The sequence below is a fragment of the Saccopteryx bilineata genome, chromosome 2 (assembly GCF_036850765.1).
Source record: "Saccopteryx bilineata isolate mSacBil1 chromosome 2, mSacBil1_pri_phased_curated, whole genome shotgun sequence".
Classification (NCBI taxonomy): domain Eukaryota; kingdom Metazoa; phylum Chordata; class Mammalia; order Chiroptera; family Emballonuridae; genus Saccopteryx; species Saccopteryx bilineata.
This window is the reverse complement of record NC_089491.1, coordinates 264,612,688-264,629,846: the sequence shown is the minus strand read 5'-3', so window position 1 is coordinate 264,629,846 and position 17,159 is coordinate 264,612,688. Positions and strand designations below refer to the sequence as shown.

General features: G+C 49.7%; 1 protein-coding gene across 1 annotated transcript in view; it reads left to right on the top strand.

Moving 5' to 3' along the window:
• SRRM4 (serine/arginine repetitive matrix 4) overlaps positions 1-17,159 on the top strand; it is a 144,860-nt gene that overhangs the window by 103,837 nt on the left and 23,864 nt on the right. Inside the window, exons 2-7 of the mRNA XM_066260462.1 lie at positions 1,772-1,918; positions 7,419-7,505; positions 9,216-9,287; positions 11,665-11,691; positions 13,377-13,427; positions 16,368-16,466. Of these exons, the coding sequence (XP_066116559.1) occupies positions 1,772-1,918; positions 7,419-7,505; positions 9,216-9,287; positions 11,665-11,691; positions 13,377-13,427; positions 16,368-16,466 (483 nt within the window). The remainder of the gene's footprint in view (positions 1-1,771; positions 1,919-7,418; positions 7,506-9,215; positions 9,288-11,664; positions 11,692-13,376; positions 13,428-16,367; positions 16,467-17,159) is intronic.

Below are 17,159 nucleotides of genomic sequence, written 5' to 3'. Positions count from 1 at the left end.
GGTGAGAAAACAGAATCCTCGGAGTAGGAGAAGGGGGGCAGGGAGGTGCAGGGGGAACTGAAACCGGGTAGGATGGAGGGGAGCACGGCGTGGGCAGTGAGGAAGGCTGGGAAGCCCTAACTCCAGTGTTCATCCCCCAACCCCCACCCCGGGCTTGCAGCATCTCTCAGCTCTGCTTCCAAAGATGCACAGTAAGCAACTGACAGACGGATGTGTTCTGCTGTCCTTCCTTCAATATTGACTGGGCTTGGCCTGCGCTCCCAGCAGCCCCAGGGAGCAGGGGGCTTATCAGATGCATTCATCCCAGGTCATACACCCAGTCTTGATGCACTGGCTGCAGGAGCTCGGTGCGTGAGAAACGCTGACGTTTCTAATCGATGCTGGACCTGGACAGACTCTGCAGGCGGGAAGAGGGGGCGGGGCTCCTGACTCCACCCGGTTAGGCGCCCACGGGCTTGAGTGAGCCTCTCTCCGAAGACTGGGTAATGAGGCAGCTTCTTTTCTCTCCCTGGGACTCAGAGAAGGAGTGGGGGAACTTGGGTAATTTCCCCGTGTTGTTTGGAGCTCCCCTTAGAGGCAGAAGAGGGAACGTGGGGCCTTTGTAGGAACTGAGTGTGGCTCAAGAGGAGGCCTGCTACAGACACTGACTGGGAGGTTTGGTTCACAAGGAAGTAGAGAGAAAGGGAACTGACACGTTAGGTCTTCCTGTTTGTTTGTCTTCACAACTCAATACTATATGTGCTGATATGATACTCTTCCCTATTTATAAGGTGACCAACTTTTTTACAATGAAAAGGAGGACAAAAATAAATTGAAGAAAACAATATCTTAAATAAAAGAAACATTTTATTCATTGCAACGATATACACTATAATATGATAAATGCATTATAAAAACATTTGTAATATTTTATATTGTAATTATGCTTACATGCCTATTAATTTTTAATAATTGTAAGAAAAAAGTACTAACTTAGATACAAATACAGTATGTCACATCACACGCAATGGATTGAATGCATCGATTGAATACGGACATTTACAGATTAGTCTTCCAATATCAGAAAGAAGGACATGTAGGAGGACATTTTTCGAGGGAAGACGGAACTTACAAAAGAAGGACTGTCCTCCCTCAAGGAGGATGATTGGTCACCTTACTATTTTATAATTGAGAAAACTGTGACTCAGGGAGGTTGAGTGGCTGGCCAGGTCCTATTACTCAATGGGGAAAGTGGTATTTGAATTCAGGCCTCTCTTCCCCTACAGATGTGAGGCAGAAAAATTGGAATCAAAATGGCAAAGAGAATTTGGAACTAATCATGTCTGGCCTCCATGTCTTGAGGAAGGACATGCAATACTGGCCTCCAGCCCCTCCCTGTGATTTAGTCGGGGTAGGGTAGGCTACACTGCAGTAACAAATACACCCCATCTCAACGGCTTAACCTGACAAAGGTTTCCTTCTATTATGCAGAGTCCGATGTGGCTCCAGCATCCCTGCTCCCTCAGAGAGCTTCTCTTTCCAGGTCTTCACTTCCTCTTTCAGGACATGTGGCCTCCGAAGTCTCTGTGACAGAGGAAGAGCTGGAGAAGGTGCACAGATCTTCCTGTGACAAGCTGGCCCGCCCACACAGCATTGGCCAGAGGGAATCTCGCGGCCCCTACCTACCCGCACGGGAAGTTGGGAAACATTAGGACATCTGTGAGGCTGTGGTGAACACTGAGAGTCTCTGTCGTACCCTAATGCTTTTACTTCCTTACCTCTGCCCCTGTAGAACAGAACTGCAGAGCAGCCCCATGGCTCCAGCTCAGGAGGGACCCTCTGAGAAGCTGAGCCAGCATCTGTCTGCTGAGGCCTTGGGCACCAACAGCTGGGGGAGAGACAAGGCCTGCCGGGAGCTCAGTCCCGCCAGAGCACGCAGGTGAGATTGCGACCCCCACCCCCACCCCAGTCCAGTGAGACAGTTCAAGTTCCAGATGCAGAAAGGAAGTTTGTCCCTCTGGCCGTTCCTTCTTCTGCAAGCTCTTCTCTTAGACCCTCCAATCAGGGATCAGCAAACTGTTATCCAGACAGAACATATTTGGGGTTTGTGGCCTCTGCCGTGGCTACTCAACCCGGCATGGTAGCATAGAACAGCTGCAGACAGTAGCACATAATCAAACGGGCACAGCTGTGTCCAATAAAACTTTATTTGTGCAAAAAAAAGGAGATAGGCCTGATTGGACCCTTGAGCCACTGTTGTTTGTTCCTGCCTTAAGTGATAGGGTTAGTTTCTCTCCATTCCAATGGCTCTCTGAGCCGCTGACTCCCAAACTGTGACTTGGGCCCAGATCTGCCTCCCGAGTCCCAGCTCCTTGCATTCGTTTCTTAATTCAGTTGTTCAACCCATATGTCACAAGCACCGACCACGGGACAGGCACTGTGCCGCCCTCGGGGATATGGCATCTTCCTGAGGCTTAAAGAGGTGAGTGACTTGCCTCAAACACAGCAGCCCGTAAATGGCAGAGTGGAGTTTTTTGTTTGTTTGTTTGTTTGTTTGTTTGTTTGTTTTACTTTGGGCACCAATTACCAGTCATAGCTTTTTATTTTTTTCTTTTCGGTTTTATTTTGTGTTGGTTTGGGGGGTACAGCTCAGAGGTTAGACAGGCATATACTTTACACAGTGTTCCCGGATATCTCCAGTACCCACCTGGCACCGTACATGGTCATTGCAATATTACTGACTGTTCTCTGTGCGATACTTACACCGAGTGAAGTTTTGAACTTCAGCCTCTCTGATCTTACGTCCCGGACTTAAACCTAGCACATTATACTTTGATGTTAATGAAACAGCCAATCTGTCTCCTGCCGTCTGTTTTAAGTTTTTGTACCATGCACATTTACAAAGTCCCACCTTCAGCCTCTGGGAAAGTGAGTCTGCCTCTGACAGTGTCCTGTGGTCTGGCCTCACCAGCTGGCCCAGGCTTTGTTCCTACTCCTCTACCTAACTCACCCCTCTCTCACTGCCTGGGCCTGAATCTGCCCCCCCCCCCCCCATGGCAGATGGAAAACGAAGTTAGTGTCCTTGTCAGCAACGCTCTCCAGATACGACCTTTGCCTCCTGCTCAGTCAGAGGGTGTCAACGCCATTTTACAGATTACATTTTACAGCCAAGATTAGCCCGAGGACCCCTGACCTAGTCCAGATTCTCTATCCTGGAGTTCTTGGGCTACTAAGGTAGAGGTTTGAAGCCATATTGGGCCCCCATCTGGTCAGGCGGAAGTGATGAGGGCTGCCCCCAGGAAAAATGTGCCCCGAGAATACACCCCAAATCTGGGTATCTTTTTTTTATTATTAATTTATTGTGTTTACATAGATTCTAATGTCACCTGTGTTCAGTACATCCCCCCTGTCTCCCTCCCCATAACGCCCCCCCCTTTCTTCCAGGATTTGCTTTTCTGCTCTCGTCCCATCCTAATCACCCTATCATCCCTTTCCCTCTGTTTGCTTTCCTTCTGGATCCTCTGATCCCGCCTCTGTCTCTATTCCACTCTTCAGTTTATATTGTTCATCAGATTTTTTTAATTTAGTGAGAGGAGGGGAGGCAGAGACCAACTCCCTCGTGTGCCTGACCATGATCCACCTGATAAGCCCAGTAGGGGGCAATGCTCTGCCCATCTGGGGTGTTGGTCCGTTGTAACTGGAGTCATTCTAGCTCCTAAGGCGGAGGCCATGGAACCATCCTCTGCCTGGGGCCAACTCACTCCAATAGAGCCCTGGCTGCAGGAGGCGGAGAGAAGAGAGAAAGAGAGGGAGAGAGAAGTGAGAAGGGATTGAGAAGCAGATGGGCACATCTCCTGTGTACCCTGCCCGGGAATTGAACCCGGGACATCCACACACCAAGCCGACCCTCTACCGCTGAGCCAAAGGCCAGGGCCATCTGAGTACCATTTTAAAGAATGTGTAGACCCCTGAGACTGATGAACAGGAACCTCTGGTTAAGAACCTAAATTATTAAGAAGCGGTCTGGGCAGCCAGAGGCATCTGTAGACGGAGTCTGCTCCCCACCCGGGTCGCCATCTCGGCCACAGGCTTTGTTAGGCTGCGATTTCATTGAGAGAGAAACAGTTCAGTCCTGTCAGCCTGGAGAAGTGAAGTTCAACAGCAGATCTGGGGAATTACATTCCGGGAACAGGATAAAGGTTGTTTCCATAAGAGACAGGAGATGGAGAGAGAAGGGGGAGGAAGGGAATTTCCGGAGTTGCAAAACATTGTCTCGCAGGTGGTCAAAGGGGAGTTAGCTACCACTTACTAATGGAGTGACCTTTGGCAACTTAGTTTTCCTCCATGGGCCTCAGTTTTTGCAAATATAAAACAGGGATATTAAGATTTAATTCTCACGGTCGGGTGAGGATTAAATCAGATCAGGCACGCGCAGACCTGGCGGTGGCCTCGGATACCACAGGTGCTTAAAACCGCAGTTGGAGGCTTACAGAGCCCGGAAAGCAGGTTCTGGACCTGAAAACCTGAAAAGTGATTTTGTCCTCAGTCTGACTGTGGAGCGTCTGGGCCTCCCTCTCCCCTCTCCTATCTGTGACCCCCTCTCCAACATGACTGAAACCACAGTAATGGTGGTAAGAATATTAATCGTGATAATAAGTCATAACCATGATATTAATAGAAAGTACATTTACTGAGAACTTGCTCTGGGCCAGGCACGTGGCACAAGAGCGCCTTTACTCCATGCAGCAAACTCTGGAAAAGGGTCTCCTGTTTTATTCCCATCTTACGAATGATGTAGATGATTCTCAGCTGAGCTAGGAGGTAATAGAGCAGGGATTTATATCCAGGTGTGTTCGTTTCTAGAGCCAGCATGATTTAAAAACATTTGTTTTTCCATTACAGTTTACATTCAGTATTGTTCTGTATTAGTTTCAGGTGTACAGCATGGTGGTTAGACAATCACACACTTTACAGAGTGGTCCCCTGACACTTCCAGTGCCCACCTGGCGCCATACATAGTTATTACAATCGACCATATTCCCTGTGCTGGACCTGACATCCCCGTGGCTGTTCTGTAACAGCCAGTCTGTCCTTCTCAGTCCCTTCACCTTTCCACCCAGCCCCCCAGTCCCCCTCCCCTGAGGCAGCCATCAGTCTATTCTCTATGAGTCTGTTTCTCTTTTGCTTATATTCTTTAGATTCTGCATGTAAGTGAGATCACATGGTATTTGTCTTTCTCTGTCTGAGTTAATTTCACGTAGCACAACACCCTCTAGGGTCCATCCATGCTGTTGTAAATGATGAGTTCGTTCTTTTTTTATGACCAAGTAGCATTCCATTGTGTATACGCACCACAGCTTTTTTATCTACTCGCCTAGTGACGGGCACTCGGCTGCTTCCACAGCTTGTAGAGCCAACATTCTTGAGTGCTTCATCCTTATCTGACCACTGTGTACTGCATCTCTGTAGATGTAACCCTCACGTACTGAGCCACTAGCGTCGGTGATCCCTGCGTGCTTACCTGCAGTGTACTTAACCCCTATTCCGGCCCCTTTACCCCCTGTGAGGTCACACCTTGAAGAAATAGTGCCCTGGAAAGAAAGGGGCAGAGAAAATGCAGACCTATCTGGGCGAAGTCATGGGGGCTTATGGAAGGGGGTGATTATTTCACCCCTTCCCGAGCCTCGGATCTATCTAAAGTCAAGGGTTTTCTTGATTTTACTCCATCATTTAAACCTGAGTCTCGGATTGTGGTTCCCAAACCTTGCTTCCCCTGGGTCTGCTGGGTCCCAGAAACAAGTGAGAGTAATTGACTGAAATAATGAGATCTTTCTCTGTTTTATGCAATACACCATTAAAAAGGTTCCCCCCCTTAAGTATCTCTCCCTTAAATGTTTTTGGCTTTGTTCTCTCAAATTCTTTGCAGAAGGGAAATGTTTCTATGAAACAAGATGATTTAACAAATGGCTAAATTATTTCATCCATGCATCCCTCATTTGGTCACTCACCAAATATTTATTCTGTGTCAGGACCTCGTTGAAGGAAAAATCTGGAAGTGGCCTACCCCATTTCCACAGGCAGCCTGCTCGCTTCCTGGACATGGGGAGTGAGTGTCCTCTGTGCTTTAGAACATAAAAGTGTCGTGAAGTAGCTGAGGCCTTACTCTCTCGTGTTTGTGTTTCACCTGCTAAATGTGACTCTCTGGAGAATGTTCTAGACATAGCTATATGATTTTTATACTGGCCGTGCTGAGACCCTGGCACATATTGTAACTTCTTTCTCATTTCTTTCTACAAACCAAAAGGATCCAGATTCTCGAAATGGAATTCAATGTGGCAGCATGTTAGAATGTTCTGTAAAGAGTTAGGTAATTTCCAAAAGCGGGGCCACACACACACACACACACACACACACACACACACACACAATTCGAGAAGGCAGCTGGTTTTGAGGGGAAGCCCTCAGGATGGGAATCACACAGGCCTGGACTCAGACACTTCCCAGCGGTGCAGCCCTGGGCCAGCCCTTTCAGCTTTCTGAGCCTTAAATTCTCCCAAAGGAGGCAGTAAAAATCAGACCACCCTCAACGTGTTTTCTGAGTATCCAAGTCTGTAAAATGCTTGGCACGAAATGAGTGAATACATGGTAGTCATGTTATTACTAATAATGGCAATAATATTCTTATTACTATTATATCTTCCCACTGTGGTCAACGGGTGGGCATGTTTCAATTTCCAAGCAGTTTTCATCCCCAACCATCTCCTTTTTAAAAAAAATGCCACAGGATAGTGCATTTTTTTAAAAAAACAAAACAAAACAAAAAAAACCCTAGAGCCTGCCCCAATTATAAAAGGAGATAACTTGACTTCATTTAACTGCAGCCTGAGCATTTGAATTTAATTGAATGGGAAATAATTATTCCTGAAGAGCGGAGGTTTTTGAGGTTCTGTGAGGAAATGTAAGATACGTATCTCATTACATTAGACCTCGGCAAATATACTTTTAATAATCAGCTGCTCCTTCACATATCTGCCTCCTATTACATTTCCAGCAAGAACTACAGACAAGAGGTATGGGGGAGGGAGAGGGGCTGGACTGCCGATTAATTATTTAAAAAGTGATTTATTTACCAAGGTGAACTATTTGCAAATTCAATAATAAATCTATTAAGGAGCAGTTAACCTCTCTAATTCTGTTTTAAATAATCAATTGGTGTTTGGAGAACGTGCAGTATGTGTCTCATTAGGTCGGCATTAACTCCTTATTTGAAGCACTTAATCTGAAGTGTGACCGATTCCGCCATGAGGTGGTAATTAGGTGTTCGCGGTGGGTCCTTCATCCTCCAAGGAACCAGGTCCCTCTTTCCTGGCTGCGATAGCCCAGGCTGGGGGCTTGGAGGACCCAGAGTCCTCTAACGCCAGACTTTGTGCTCCCCACAGTGCCTCTCGCGACAAAGACTTGACACCACCACCTTCCTCCAGGGGGAAGAAGAAAAAGAAGAAGTCCACCCGGAAGAAGAGAAGGAGGTGAGGGCCCCCAGGGAAGGCGACACCTTTAAGGGGGGTAGGGACAGAAGAGGGTAAAATAGGTTTCAGAGTCAAACAGTGACCCCTCTGGGTTCCCTTCCTCTCTCTGCCTTTTAATTAGCTGTGTGACCTCAGGCAAGTCACTTAACGTCTCTGTTTCCATTTCTATAAAATGGAGATAATGCCTACCTCTTGGGGTTTTTGTATCAATTAGATGAAGACACAGATGTGGAAGGAGCTGTCACGGTGTTAGACATGTAGTTATAAATGACCAATGAATTGGAAGCATAGTTGTGACCCTGAATATTGATTTCTTTTGAGAACTGTCTCTGTGCCAAGCACTGTGTTCTCTGTGATCTCTTTCCCCTTGACCACAGTCTCCCAGGCAAGCATTACTGTCCCCATTTTAGAGATGAGAAAAGAAAGGCACAGAGAGGGGGCAACAGAACCTACAGGGACTTGTCTGAAGGCTGCCAATGATTCCACCACACACACCTAGCAAGTTTAATGCCATGGAAAATGGATCTTATATATTTTTTTGCCAGCTCTTGACCCTTTTGTACCCTAAGGGTTTCTTCTATGTACAATTCCTTTAAAAAAATTTTTTTTGTCTTTAAAAAGATTTCAAGGTTTTCTTCTAAGCTGCCACTCACTAGACTAAAAGTTTATCCAGTGCCCCGGACCCAGAGTGCCAGAGCAGAGACCTTAAATGGGCGAGTTGAAAAATACACCAAACCTGCGAGGCAGTATTTGAAGAAGCCTGCAGGGGGCAGCAGAGAGGAGTGTCTGAATGACAGGTCTCTCTTCCAGGTTTTCTGGGACCTTGTTCCCAGGATACCCACTTAGCCTAGTTCTCAGAGGACCCAAACGGGAATGTGGGTGAAGACCCTGAGTTTCAGCCCCTGTAGGGGAGGGGTGGAACGGGGGCAAGTGGCTTACGCCTCCTGGTCTTAGAAGTGGGTGTGAGAACACTTCAGTGAAGAAAGCCACAGGTGCCAGGCTCCACTGATGCAGTCTTTAATTCGATAATGGTCCACTGAGCATGTGTCTGGAAACAGGCACTGAGACTCTCTAGGAGTGTGGTTGTTCTAAACCCTGCTTTTCCCCTGCAGACATGCTTTGTTGGACTTACAAAGTATTTTTGTTGTTTTTTGTTTGTTTGTTTGATTTTTGTCTTTTCAATTGGTGGGCAACATTTAAAAGCTGAGATTTCATATAAAAAGATGTGTTTCTGGTGACTTCTACTGAAAAAAGGAGGTTTTCTGGAAGTCTGGGCCCACGTTCCCACATGGGACCCTCAGCTGATCTGAGAAGCATCCCTTTGGGCAGGTGCTCACTGGTGGACCACAGTCCCCACCACTCCCTGCTGTCCTACACCTGGGCTGCTGCATCCATTTATGCTGAGAGCAGTCTGTGGGCATCGGATTTGGAACACCTAATCTTTTTCAACCTTGGTATTTTGTCAGCAGGGAAATAGGGAGAGCAGTGACCTACCCAAGGTGACTTCATGAATTGGTAGTAAAGTCAAGATTGGAACTAGGGTCACCTGAACCATCGTCTGACGTTTCAAACAAATACAAGCTCAGATCGGTCAGGGTATTGTCCTGCGTGTGTCCCTGGAAGAGCGGAGACCTGTGGCGGGGGGGGGGGCAGTAGGGGCAGAAGGCTCTTCGTGAACCCCCCTCTGAAGAGCATCTCCCTCCCCCGCAGGTCTCCATCATACAGCCCCTCACCTGTCAAGAAAAAGAAGAAGAAAAGTTCCAAGAAACATAAGCGACACAGGTATTGTCGTCCCCCCCCCCCTCCTCGCCATCAGGGATGCAAAACTGTGGCTCCTGGGCCAAGCCAACACCGTATAACTGGGAGATTCTGCAACATAGCAGCCAGGCTCTCCTGTCCTCTGAGCCGTCCAAAGCTCGGTCTCAGCTTTCCCCAAGCGGCCGTCAGCCAGCGCCCAGGAGCTGCTGTAGTGTGTGCATGGAGCACAGGCAGGGGCTTGCCTGGCCACAGGCCCGCTTCCAGGCCCCCCCCCCCTTTCACACCTCACACGCATTTACAAGGCCTGCTTGGCACCTGGGGGCAGGGAGTTGCAGCTCCCTGCATGAGTTACTGGCTGTGGTCGATTGTGGATGGTAGGAAAAACATAGTTTCATTTTCTTTTTGCTTATCTGCATCTCCCAATTTTCCTACATCAGTGGTGGATTACTTGGGCAATTAGTCACAACAGAACAAAAGGTAAGAGTTCATTTGGGTTCCCCACCCCCAGCATCTCACTCCTGATTCAAAGTTGCCCCAAAGTGGCTTTCCCACGCTCGAGGGGTCTGGTCACATCTCAGCCCTGTTGCCAGAATGGTCTCAACTCAGTTTGCTTTCACCGATTGTGTCCTCCACCTGCCCAGACACTCTGGCTGATGCTGAGTTTGTGTTTAATACAGTTGTGCCTTGAACAATATGGGGTTGGGGCACTGAACCCCCGACCCTGCATACACAGAGTTCAAAATTCATGTTTTAACTCCCCCAAAACTTAACTGCTAACAGTCTACTGATGGCTGAGAGCTTTATCGATAATATAACTGATTAGAGCATCTTTTGCATGTTGTGTGTAGTATTCTTACAATAAAGTAAGCTAGAGAAAATAAAATGTAATTAAGAACACCATAAGAAAAAGAAAATACATTTATAGGGCTGTGCCCATTTATTGAAAAAAAATCCATGTGCAAGTGGACCTGTGAAGTTCAAAACCACATTGCCAACTGAACCAGACCCAGGCAAACCGACCAGTGAAGTGATGTTAATCTGGTGTCAAGAACCCTCTGCCAGCGTGGAGTCCTCGGTAGAGGGAGACAACGGCCTGCCCACGGCCATAGACCCATCTTGTCACCGCCAGTGAATAAGCTGTCCCAGTTCGGGGGACTTTGTCACATCTGGGTCCTGGAAACTCAGTAGTTTCTCACTCAAGGGTTTCTTCTTATGGAAAGAGACTGTGCCGGGTTGGAAACAGGCTTTTGCTGCCGCTGCTGGCAGCCCAGGGACCGGAGGCTTGGTGGGAAGGCGGGCCCCGAAATGGGAGCTCAGGAAATGCTACTGACACCTGAGAATCACGTACTGCTGGTCCAGCTTCTCCAAGTTCTCACAATATGTGGTTAAGGATCGTTGAATTTTGGAGAGGGAGGAGCTAGGGATAGAGGATACAGTGAGATTTTTTTTTTCTCCTCTCAGTTAAAAATGCTTCATGGTTTAAAAAAGAAATTCCATGTTTTACATCTGTTTATTGACTACCTATTATGTGTCATGCATGAGGATTCTGGGTCCCCGGGAACAGAACAGTGACCAAAACACAGCCCCTGGCCTCAAGTCACTCACGTTGCAGTCGGGGAAATGGGCGGTTATAACATGCAGAGGGTGGGACTGTAGTATAAGACTAAGCTCAGATGCTCTCTCGGAGCTTGTGGATGCAGAGAGGGGGCAGCCCAGCAGCCGGGGGTGGGGGCCCTCGGGAAATACAACAAGGAGAAGATGAGATTTGATAGCAGTTCCTAAGGAGTTATGCCAGTGAAAGCTGTGTGACCTTGGGAAACTTAACTAACTTCTCTGAGCTTCCATGTCTTTGTAAAAAGGTTGTTAATAGTACTTTCCGGGGATTGGGGGAAAAACTGAATGAGACTGAGTGTGAGCAATGCTTGGCACGGGGCCTGGCGCTCAGTAAGAGTTCCGCATACGGAAGCTGGTTGTCCCATCGTGATCAAGTGACGATGATGATGACGACAATGATGAGTCCACAACTAGGGAGAGAGAGGTGAAAGTGAGACTGAGGCTGGGGGAGGAGGCAGAGGACCCTTCCATTACCCCACCCACCCCCACCACAGAGGGCTTACTGACCATTCTGGGTGAGGACTGAAACCCTGGTAATTTGGACCTGGGAGTTCAAACTGCAGACCAGTATCTACAGTGTGGTCTTCATCGTCTTCGAAATCTAAGGAGAGGAGGATTCACTAGGTGTCCCAACCCTGTGTCATATGATCACAAGTACATGAATACTTTCATCCCAGGAAAAGAAACTTCAAATTTACCTATATTTATTTTCATTTATTTTCTTCCCTCTCCCGCCCCCCCCCCCCCAACTTTCCTTTCCCTCCCTCCCTTTTTTCCCTTTAATCAGGTCATTCTCCAAGAAGAGAAGGCACAGGTAAGTCACCTCTGGCCATGGGCTCAGCTTTCTGCTTTCTTAACTGGGCAGCTTCTAGCACAGCTCACAGTCCCCACCTCTGTGTTCTGGGCCACACCCCTGTCACCTTCCTGTTGTCAGTTTCCTCCAAAGAGAAGGCCTGGCTTGGTTTCCCTGGTAGTCCTAAGTTAGCTTTCAGCATCCATCAGGCAGGAGGGTTGCTTCTGGACCAGCCCCTACAGGTGCCCTCTCTGGAAAGTCTCCCTCCCCTTGCTGGAGTCTGTCTGCTTTAGCACTGATGGAAGCCTTGGGTTGGGGCGTGTAGAGAAACACCAGCCCCAGCTACCCCACCAGAGCCCTCCCAGATCCCAGCCACACGACAGAGGCCACGTCCTACTGTACTGAAAACACTGGGTGAGCCCAGATAAAGATACAGGCTCTCCCTATACACCAGACCCTACACTAAACCCTTTACCCGTGAGTGCGGATTTAATCCCCATTAATCTTCATCACAACCTGGGCTGTGGGTATGTTTATTATTCCCATTTTACAGATAAAGAAACTGAGACTCAGGTGATATAACAGGCATGTTAAACAATAGCCCCATCGAGAGCGGTTGGCAGAGCGCAAATCCATTCATTCAGTAACAAGTAGACCCTGACTGTCAACACCGTCCGTTCTCTCGGCCCAACAGCCTGAGCAATGGCCCAGGTTTGCTGTCAGGGACATTGAGTCTCCGAGAAGACAGGCGACTTGCCTGATGTCACACAGCAGCTATGCACTGGGGAGAACGGGATCTCTCAGTGAGGTCCTAGGCTCTTCCGCTGCCCAGGCTGGGCCTCAAACATGGAGGCAGACCCTGTGGCTAACGTCAAGGTTTGATTTCAGTTGGATGAAACCAAGCTGCCTGTTCCCAGGACCTAGGCCACTTAATGCGTTTTTGGCGATCCCGACATGCCAGCCTGACTTGAACTGCCAAATGGCGCCCACCCTCTGGAACCTCAGTTTCATTATGCTGGGACCTCAAGTCATCATGGTCTTTTCTATTCATATTCTAAGTCCTCTGACTTAAAAATAAATAAATAAAATAAACCCCAGATACTTGAATATTCACAGGCAGAACATTTCGGAGTCTGCCAAGCTTTATGAGGCTTCTCCTTGAATATCCCATTCTCTTCTCTTATAAGCTGATTGAACAGCAGTCCAGAGCATAGGCTCTGGGGACAAATGGCCCAGAGTGATCCTGGGCATGTGATCCTGGGCAAGTGTTTTTGGCTCATGTGAGGCTCAGTTTACACATCTGTGAAATGAGTCCTTATTAAATTGTGCCCCCACTCATTGGTTGTCAGGGGGATAAAATGGGATTATTACCCAAAAGCCTTTAGCATAATACCCCCTCTATAATAAAGCCTCAAAAACTGGCAGGTATTAGTACCTTTATTACTCCTGTTGTTATTAAGCTACCAAAGCTGGCCCTGGCCTCTTCCGCACCCCATCCCAGCCTGTGTGCGTGGGCCCGTGTCCCGAGCTGAATGTGCTGGTGGAAAAAGTCGGCACCGACTGCTCTGGTCTTGGAGGCGATCGGTGTCTGTCCCTAACAGCCCGGATCTAGTGGCCACTAGATGTTAGGCATCATAACGACTTATTTATGTTTACCTTTAACTGGAACTTTGCATCTTTCAGTTAATCTGCTATTTCTCGTTTAGCTCCTCCAGCCCGAAGAGCAAGAGAAAGGAAGAGAAGAGACACAAAAAACAGTGAGTAGCGATGTCCGGGAATGTCCTCCCTAGCCGGGCGGCAGGGGGCCCTGCCCTCTGCAGCCAGGGTGTTAGAGCTGCCTAAGGACAGGAACAGGGAGAGGGAGGGCACAGGACAGGACTGGGTGTGGACTTGCTCTGTGGGTTCCGGTAGGGTGGGTGCATGGGGTTGTGTATATGCTGTGTGAGTGTGCGTGAAAGTGAAGGGTGTGCATCTGTGTGCCTGGTGTCCCGTGTGTACATGTATAGCGTGTACATTGTCCACGTCTACGCAGTTTTCCATCATGCAAACATTTCTGTGAACTGTGTGTACCAGTAGTGTGCATGTGGTATGTATTTGTACTCACACAAATGCATTACATGCTCATGCTTCTGTGAGCATGAATGTGTTCAGGGTGCATGCACGTGTGCTGTCTGCCATCGCGCATGACGTGTATGCTCTCTGAGCGTGCACTGTTTGTGTGTCTGTGGGCATTTGGAGGGCAAGGGGTGGTTTTTACCAGTGCACATGCGTGTGCTGTGTGTGCATGAGGGATTAAGGGGGCATGATCACGTGCATGCACATGCATGAGTGTGCCTAGGAGTTGGAGTCCTGGCTGCTGAGCGTAGGGCCCAAGGCTGCGGATGAAGCTCCCTGCCAGGATCCCAGGCTCCCAGCTGGTCCAGGGTTTATAGTTGGGAGTAGAAATTCAAATCAGCCAGCGCTGCCTGCGGAGTTCAGTTCCCAGCCAAATGAAAAGTAGATCTGGTTACAACCCACCTACTTTCATACCCTGCAAATGTTAGTGCGTGCGTTTTCCAATCAACAAATATTTTATCTCCTGCCAAGAAGCATCTGAAGCAAGGATCAAAGGCAGTGGGGTGAAAGTTAGCTGCGGGGGGGGGGAATGGGGGAGCACAGAGCGAGGGCGCTCGGCTCTGCTGCTCCAAAGGGTCACTTCACCCAAGGTCAGTGCAAAGGAGGGCATGTCAGCCACCACCACGGTGGGCGGTGGAGGGGCTCAAGAGGAAGCAGGAGAGCTTTGAGTTAGCTCAGGGTGGAACTTCCCAATTGTAGAGCTTGTTGTTCAAGTCAAGAGGGAATTATTGGTCATCGGTACTGCATGTGGTTTTCACGCCAAGCCCAGACAGAGTGCACAGTCTCCGAGTCCTCAGCGTCACTTGTCCAGTGGGGCTGCAGTATAGATACCCCCAGAGCCAGGGGCTGGGCCCTCACCTTAAGCGCTGGAGGGATCATCGCTGAGACCAGGACTGACTGCCTGGGGGCAGCGTAGTGGCTGCCCTCCCCAGTCACTGGATGGGTCCCAGAAATCGCTCGCAGGAAGTTTGTAAAAGCCAAAGCCGAGAGCGGGCAGAGCACGGTGCCCCTGCAATAGCAGGCGGCTACCTTTGCACAAGGGACCTCAGGAGTGAGTGAGCTGCCTCTCATTCCTCATCCCTTTGTGAGGCCCTAGCACATGGCAGGCCCTGGGCCGGGCCCTGGACAGAGGTTGGCCAGCCGTCCTGGCCTGCAGACGCTCACAGTGCCACACAGCACAGGTCACCGCACAGCGTGGCTGAGAGAGGCCCAGGCGCAGGAGGAGCCCGTGCTAGAAGGGCATGGCGGGGGGTGGGGGTGGGGGGGGTCCCTGCAGGAGGGGCTGTCTGGGTTGGGTGTGAGGATGGAGGGGAATTCTTCTAGGTTGCAGGTTAGGCAAGCGCTTTAAACTGTCTGTACCTTGGTTTCTTCGTCCGTGAAATGGGGATGATAGAGAGCCTACCCCATAGTTTGTTGCCAGGAATGGATGAATCCATTTAAGGCAAATGCTTAGATAGAACACAATGCCCGGCACGCAGCACACGTTAGGTACGGGTCACCGGTACTCCCTGTCATCACTGCAAGGACATCACGAACCGGGAGACACGTGAGCCAGAAGACAGGCATTCTGGAGTTGCTTGAGCCTGCCAGGCCAGGAGATCTCATGCTAGGAGGCTGGAGCACTAGACAGGGGTGCCTCCTGCAGGTGCTTGGGGTTCAAGGTCAGAGTTTGGACTTGACATGAGGGCAATGGTCTGATCATCACACTATAAGAATCTCTGAGTCCTCTGTTGGGACTGCCTCCCGATAGGGTCATCTCTAGCTCCCCGTCTTCCTGGCTGGGCCCAGGCCATTGTCACTCCTCGGACATCCTCAGTGACCACTGCTTCTGCGTAGTCATGATTATTATTTAAGTGGTAAAGATACCAATTTCAGTAGTAGTGGTCGTAATTATTGTAATTTTTGTTGTTGTTGTTTGTAACTCATTCTGAATGTGGGCTTTTGGTTCTATGCTAAACATCTAGACTTAATTTTCCAGCTCTGAGGTTACAAATTGGCAGCCCAAAGACCTAATCTACTCTGCAAATGTGTTTTATTTGCCCCAGTGTCATTAAAAAAAAAAAAAGAGCTTCCATTTGAAGTAGGAATCTCTTACATAGAAATCTGTATTTCTTCATTCACTTGAGAAATTAAAAGGCCCAGCGCCACCCAGTCTTCGGAGGCAAAGCCATCCTTTTCTTTAGCCCATGCCCTTCAGCTGATATTTTTTTAGTGCCTGACTGATTCACCTGTCATGGTACCCAACTGGCACTCAAAGCTCTCTGAACTTGACTCCAGAATTAGGTGAGGGAGAGGTGACGCGTGGCGGTGACGTCGCTGTCCGGGGCGTGGTCTGCAGCAGTCTGTTCCCAGCAGGGTGGGGGGCTGAGTCACCCAAGCCGTCTCCTCCAGAGCCCCCCCCCTTTCTGCTCACTGTGTTCAGTACAGCTGGTGAGGGACCCAGGCACCTGTGTGGGGGGAGAGGGGGACGCTTCACTTTGGGAGGGCCAGTGACAGAGGACAATGTGTGTCACAGATCCAAATCAATCTCTCCGTCTCTCTCTCTGGCTCTCTCCTCCACACCACCCCCACCCCACCCCAAGATCGCGCAGCCGGCCCCGCAAGTCTCACCGCCACCGCCACCGCCACCAGCCCTCGCGATCCCAGAGCTCGGAGTCCCGGTCCTCCAGCTGTAAGAGCAGGTAACCCCTCGCCCCAGAGAGCCCCCTCGCCCCAGCCACTGCCCAGAGCCCAGGCTCAGTTATGGTCAGCTCTGCCTCCAGCTGTTGCTGTCGTCGGAGAGGCACTTTCCCAGCAGAGGGACGGGCCCCTACCCTGCGTGGTTATCACCTCCCTGGGGAGAAAGGACGCAGACGGAAGGGGCTCCCTGCCTCTGCTCACAGGGACCGCGGTGACTGCCTGCTAACACGCGTGCCTCCGCGGGGCCTGGAAGACCTCCCTGGGCGCCTGGCGCTCTCCCTCCTTCACCCTCATAATCGCCTCCACAAGCGTAGGAAGTGGGTGCTATTGTTACCCCCCTTTTAAAGGTGAGGACTCGGAGGCACAGAGAGGTTGAGGAGCTTGCTCGTCACGTAGCTGCCAAGTGACAGAACTAAGATCGAACTGGGGCGTCTGACTTGGAACGCGGCACTCTCGCCGAGGGCTGCTCAACGCACAGACATACTAAGCAACACATGAAAGGCCACACAGCACAAAGTATCTCGTTCTGGGGCCCCTCTAGGCCGGGCTTCTCCTAGCCTGGACCCTTTCTGGGCTGACTGTTGGCTGTCCCGCCCTGAGGAGGGGACGGAGGGTTGTCCTGTGGAAGAGAAGCTCAGAGGGGTGGCGCTGTGTTGATGAGCCTGTTTGAAATTGTCCCTGTCCAGTGGGAACAC